Here is a 7,065-nt window from a genome sequence, read left to right as displayed (position 1 = left end):
CAAAGACAGCCGTCTGAACTCGTTATGGGCACTACGAATTCGTAGTGATGCCGTTCGGATTGACAAACGCGCCCGTTGTATTCATGGACTTAATGAATAGGGTGTATCGTCCTTACTTGGATCAGTCCGTCATCGTCTTCATCAATGACATACTTATCTACTTTCGAAGTAAGGAGGAGCATAATCAACATCTGCGTCAAGTCCTCGAAACATTACGTACAGAGAAGCTCTAAGCGAAGTTCTCGAAATGAAAAATTTTGCATTCGGCGAGTCGAATTCTTAGGGCACATGGTTAGCGAAGAGGGTATACACGTGGACCCTTCCAAAATCAAGGCCATTGAGAACTGGTTAGCACCGAAGGCGCCTACGGAAATTCGTCATTCATGATTCAGTATGAGTAATACTTACAATACATTACAGTTAGTACGCACAATACATTACTATACATGCTAGATATAGAGAACATACATTACAGCTAGCACACACAGAACAATTCAGTACATTCAGGCTAGACAGAGGAAGATTACACTTTCAGTCAGCACATTCATTACATATACATTCATGCAGTTATGTGAACTGTTGAGTGGGTCATGGCACTTCCTGCCATGACTGCTCTTGTATCCCAAATCTCCTTAATTGGGGAGCGTATGAGTTTGCATATAGATCTATACTGGATTGACTATCCTACACCTTGCTGCTCGCTATAGTGGGACTTGCAAGTCTACGGGTGCCAAATGGCATTTCTTACGACGCCTTACATCGTCGTCTTACTAGAGTCGGTAGTAGGATACAGGTCGATCACATGTTACTTGGAACACCTTTTGTTTTAAGGTAGTTAGTACCACGGTAGTCACTTATTACAAATACTACGGTACGATAATATTTTCCCGTTTTACATTCACTTCGTGAATATTCACACGATGCATGGTAATGTAGAAACTATATTTTTGTTAATGATAGTTTTAATTGGGAAAACACACACTCTAACAAGAGACATACACACAGACACTAGATACCTTGGTAGAAGGCTACAGTTAGTAGAAAACATAGGGTTTTCTAGGAGAGTTCAAACATTATACAAAACATCTTACAGAAACATTTTACAAACATTTTCATACAAAGTCAGACATTAATATACTTATGATCTCACCAGCTTTAAGCTGATACTCGCTTTCAAAATAACTTGTATTCTCAGGTCACCACTAGACAAGTACAGGTGCCAAGCTTTTGAGAAGATGGAGTTCGTTCAAGACTCATCTGTTATTTTTGTTATGTATATTTTTGGTGTCTATATCTTTGACAGAACACACATGTATGAAATTATACTAATAATGCAATGGATGATGTTGTTGCTTGTTTACTATTATTCATTGTTTGTGATACTGTACATGACGTCCTCCGCCGCAGAATGTTTCCGCCGTTCATGGTTTTGGGGTGTGACAGAAACAAATAAATATATTTGTATTTTTGAATTTAAAAAAAACGAAAACGGAAAGGAAATAAAAAATAAGAAAATATACATAATATACAAAAGGATGTAAAACGCTCCAAACCACGTATGAACAGTAGAGCATGAGACCCTTCGAACTTTTGTATGGAGTCACAAGATAAAGGAGGGTTGCGAATTACTGCGAGTGTTTGCACTGATTCGCAGGACAAAAAGATGACTGCGAATTACTGTGAGCGTTCGCATTGATTTGCATGACATCATATAGACTACGATAGCAAAAGTTTACCTAAAAGCGAAAGTGTCACTATGAAAGCGAAAGTGGTTTTGGAACTGATTCAACATCCATCATTCCCAAGACTTGAACAGTATGATTGAATGTTGATTCTGGTAGGGCTTTTGTGAATATGTCAGCTAATTGATCAGTAGATCTAACAAAATGTATCTCAACATTACCATCTTCTACATGATCTTTGATGAAGTGATACCTCAGTGCTATATGTTTTGTCTTTGAGTGTTGCACTGGGTTGTGACAAATGTGAATGGCACTTTCGAAATCACAATATAGTGGGATTTGTTTCATGTTCAGGCCATAATCACGAAGTTGAATTTGAATCCATATAACCTGGGAAGTGCATGAGGCAGCAACAATGTACTCGACTTCAACTGTTGATAAGGAAACACATGTTTGCTTTTGGGATTGACAGCTGACTAGTTTGCCATCAAGAAATTGACATCCTCCAGTTGTACTCTTTTTAATCTAACCCACATCCTCCAAGATCAGCATCCGAAAATGCTTGCACAAAGAAACCAGACTTTGAGGGATACCTATTCCAAGTGAAGATGTCCGTTTAAGATACCTGAATATGTTCTTGACAGCGATCATGTGAGGTTCTCGAGGATTAGCTTGAAATCTAGCATAATAAAAAACGGAAAACATGATATCTTGTCAACTAGCAATTAGAAAAATTAGTGAACCTATCATTTGACGATAAAATGTCATATTTGCTGCTGGTTTTTTCAGAGAATGAGTTAGCTTCGTTCCGAATGTCATTGGAACTTTCACCTTTGATCCTCGCACCATTCCAAACTTGGCAAGCTAGGTCTTCGTATAAGCATCCTGATTTATAAAGATTCCTTTTTTGACTCTGCCTTATGTTCAAGCCACGGAAAAATTTAATCGGAACCATGGAGCTCATCTCAAACTTCGTTTCCATCAATTTTCGGAACTCATCGGTTAATCTTGGGTTAGTGGAACCGAAAATGATGTCATCAACGTAGATTTGGATGATCATCAAGTGGTCACCATCTTTCTTACGAAAGAAGGTTGGATCGACCGAAACTTGTCTAAACTTAGCATGTTTCAAAAAATGAGTAAGAGTTCCGTACTAGGCTCTTGGAGCTTGCTTCAGACCATAGACCACTTTTTCTAGAATATAGCAGTGGTTGGGATACTTTTCATTTATAAACCCAGGTGGTTGTTCCACATACATTATTTCTTCAAGCTCCTCATTTAAAAATGCATATTTGACATCTATCTGGTATACTTCAAAATTCTTGTGTGTTGTATAAGCCAAGAAGATACGAAAAGATTCCAACCTTGCAACTGGTGCGAAGGTTTCTTCGTACTCGATGACTTCTTCCTGGCAATACCCCTTGACAACCAGTCGTGCCTTGTTTCATATGATGTTGCCTTCTTTGTCTAACTTGTTGCGAAATACCCATTTGAGACCAACAACATAAGCATCCTTCGGAGTAGGAATGAGCCTCTAGACTTTGTTTTGTTCAAATTCATTAAGCTCCTCCTGCATTGCTTGCACACAATCAGAATGATCAAGAGCAATTTGAACACTTTTAGGTTCAATTTTGGATATGAATGAATTGAACATGAAAAATTCCACTTTAGAGAATAGTGCAGTTCGCTTCGCCTTGTGTTGAGCTCTCGTAAGAACGCCTGAGGAAGAATCTCCAATTACTTGAGTTTTCAAATGATCTTTGGTCCATTTAGCTAACGGAGGGTAGTTTAGATCATATGATGGATCCAATTCCACATTTGGTTCTTTAAATTCTGATTGAATATCCGAATCATCATTCACATTACCATTCCCCCCCTCGAATGATGTATGATCGTCATCTTCTGGATTCGGATTCTCCCCCTGGAAGGGTGGTTCTAAACTAACATTAGGGGTTTCGTTCTCCCCCTGAACCGGTGCATTCGGTGTTGTGGTTGAAGACGTACTCCCCGCCTCTACTGTTGTGTTCATATCTTGAGAGATATTCGTACTTTGTGAATCTTGGTTCATATCTTTCGCAACTTCATCTATGATTTTCGTCAATTTTTCAACTTTGTTGTCAGGTGCCTTGGACTCGGACAAAATTGCTTTTTCTAGTTCGTCAAAAAGATTCAGAAATTCGTCATAGAGAGTAGAGAGAGGAATTGTTGTTGCATTCACTTGTGGAAAGATCTCCTTTGTTTGACAATCAGCTTTCTGAAACTTCTTTAAATAATTATCATTGAATGTGACATAGTAGGTTTCTTCAATCTTCTTGGATCTTTTTTTGAGAACCCTATATGCTTTGGAGGTCAGCGAATATCCTAAAAAGATACCTTCGACAACTTTCACATTGAAATTGTTCCTATGTTCTTCAGAGTTGAAAATGAAAAACATGGAACCAAACACATGGAAAAACTTTACGTTAGGTTTTTGTTTGTTTATGATTTCACAAGGAGTGACAGAAAATCGCTTGTTGAGGATTGATCGGTTTTCAGTGAAGCATGCAGTTCCAATCGCATCGGCCCAGAAGTAAAGTGGCAAATTTGCAAAAGAAAGCATGGTTCTCGCAGCTTCACACTATGAGTGGTTTCACCTTTCAACAACCCCATTCTGTTGTGGAGTATAAGGAGTAGAAAATTTTTGTGTTAGAAATTCCTCAAACACTTGGTTTTTGAATTCCAACCCATTGTCGCTGCGAATGTTGCGAACCAGCTTTCGAAATTGAAACTCAATCTGCTTTATGAAGTCTTATAACTTTGTAGTGGCTTCAGATTTCTGCTTAAGAAAATACACCCAAGTGAAACGAGAAAAATCATCTACAATAAGCAGAATATACTTATTAGCACCAATACTTTCAATCGTAGAAGGACCATAGAAGTCGATGTGCAGAAGTTTGAGTGGTTCAATAACTTTCGTATTCACTATAGTTGGATGGCTCTTCCTGCTTTGCTTCCCCATTTTGCATGTAGCACAGAGATGGTCCTTGTCATATTTTAAGAGAGAAGTCCCTCGCACGTGATCACTAAGAACAAGCATGTTGTTATCTTTGAAGTTAAGGTGCGAAAGTCTTCGATTCCGCAGCCAACTATCATATGTAGGTGCTTTCGTCAGCAGGCAAATGGTAGGTTTCTGTCAGATAGGATTCATGTTCAGTGGGTACGTTTCGCCTTTGCGTTTTGACTTTAGAAGCACTGACTTCGTCTTTTTCTCAATGATTTCTGATCCTTCGTCATCAAATGAAACTTTCAATCCTGTGCCAACAACTAACTGGGAAACACTTATCGGATTTTGTTGCAGTCCCTCTACATATGCCACTTTGTGAATAGAAAAATTTTCGTTAATGATCATCCCATATCCTTTAATCTCTTCAAGTGAGTTATTTCTTAACTTCACTCTTCCACTGTCTTTCACTGTACTCTCGCAACTTTTCCTTCCTTCCTTCCTTCCTTCATGTCATATGACCTGAGCAGCCACTGTCGATTTACCATTCTGAGTCAAACTGCTCATCACGTATTACCTACGAACGTTAAGCAGATTTAGGAACCAAAAGTTGTTTGGGCCCTCATGAGCTTTTCACAGAAAAAAAAAATAGAAGGATCAACCAGATATGTTCGTTTTATTATGGTTGTTTTATTTTTCTTTGTGATTTTAGAAATAGTTGTCTTATTACCTTTTAAGTTCGCCTCCTTGGTGGATGGTTTCTTTTGTTTATTCTGGATTTGTTGTGTAACACCCTTTTGCTTAAGATTAGCTTTAGATCTTTTTAGAGAAACTTTAGGCTCTGAAACTATCTTTCCTTTGCCTTTGACGTCCTGTGAAGCCTTGACTGAATGTGAAACATTCTTGTTAGAAAAGAAGTGAGAGTTAGTTTTTTGCTCAGGTTTCACATGATTTTTAAAAGGTGGTTTTTGAGAAACTTTTTGATGGGAGACCTTAGGGGCATGATTTTGTTGAAAGGTCTTAGGATTCGCGGATGAAGAGACTTTCGCATTTGGATTGACCTTTTCTTTACGAACGAAATTTGGATTCTTAGACTGCCAGAACTGCTTTCTTTCCTTAAGATTCTTGTTATATCTAGCATTCCTTTGGCGTTTTTGAGCTGCGAACCACTCTGAGGAGTTGTGAATATTGGCCCTGAGCTTTGGCTTTCTGGTAGGAGTTTCGGTCCGAACTTATGATCCATCACTCTGAACACTCTTAGCTCCACTTGGACTTCCCTTTTCGTAGCTTGAATTGACTTTGTTTAGGGGTTCAGCTACGTATCTGCTCTTTGTTCTCCACAAGGTCATTTCATATAGACCTTTGGTTTCATCCGCATTGTCAATTGGAGCAGACCAGAAGTACTCATCACATCCATGTTTGTTGTCATCATCGACCATGGACGTCAATTCAGTTGCTTGATTTTTGTCCAGTCCTTTAGTTGCAAAAACTTGGTTAGGAACAGTTTGGATGATAGGAAAAACAGTCGCTTTCGCTTTTAAAACTTCATTTTTATTCTTAGAAATACGTGCGAATACACTGAATCTTCAGAAATTAGGACTTTCGTAGGAACAGGTTCGTTTTTAACAAACTTAGAACAGTCAACCTCACCCTCTATAGAGATTTCACTCATATCACTTTCATCGTCAAATTCTGAAACGTTTTCAACATCAAGTTAGTTTCTGAATTTAACTTGGTGCTTAAAGAGTCAAATTTCTACACAGTTTGCGATTTGATTTGCTCTTTGTCTTTTTCATCCTAAAGTTGTTTAAGCATGTTTTGGTGATCTTTGGACTTAATGAATGATTCGATTTTGTCTAGTTCAATTCGGTACGCATCTGAAGTTTCGTTAGATGAAACAATGGATTCGTACTTGTAACAGTCGGCATCAATTTCGTCCTCTTTGAATTCGAGGAAGGGTAAAACCATTTTGTGAATTTTCTCACCAATCCTACAATTAAGATGCAATTGAGTGACATTGAAGTAAAGTCTTTTGGCAATCAAACAAAAAATATTACGTGGTTTTAAAAGACTCAAATTATCCCTCTTTAAATAAATCGACTGATCACTAGACTTAGATAAATCAGACTCAATCTTCTCTATCCATATGTGTCTCTCCTCACTCTTTGACGAAACCCTGCTGATTTTTTCGGTTAGGTTAGAGTTTGTTGAATGAGTGGTTTTTAAACTGTCACTAAAACTTGAAAAAGTGTATCTTAAATCATTTAGTTTAGTTTAGTAACGATACGAGGGTATATTTAGAGTTTCGAGAATAGTGTTTACCTTGTTGATGACCTGCTCGCACTCGCTTATTTGCTCAGGAATAGTTTTCGCAGCGAAGCAGCTGTCAGAAACTTGGTCGCC

General features: G+C 38.2%; 1 protein-coding gene across 1 annotated transcript; it reads right to left on the bottom strand.

Annotated features, from left to right (window-relative positions):
* Positions 1-3,216: 3,216 nt before the first annotated feature.
* On the bottom strand, positions 3,217-4,281 carry LOC145049769 (uncharacterized). The gene has a single exon (XM_078998129.1). It carries the CDS (start codon positions 4,279-4,281, stop codon positions 3,217-3,219), a length of 1,065 nt encoding a protein of 354 aa, XP_078854255.1.
* Positions 4,282-7,065: the final 2,784 nt, after the last annotated feature.

This window comes from Lactuca serriola, chromosome 5 (genome assembly GCF_051521515.1).
Source record: "Lactuca serriola cultivar US96UC23 chromosome 5, Lser_US96UC23_V15, whole genome shotgun sequence".
Lineage (NCBI taxonomy): Eukaryota > Viridiplantae > Streptophyta > Magnoliopsida > Asterales > Asteraceae > Lactuca > Lactuca serriola.
This window is presented reverse-complemented; position numbering and strand designations above follow the sequence as displayed.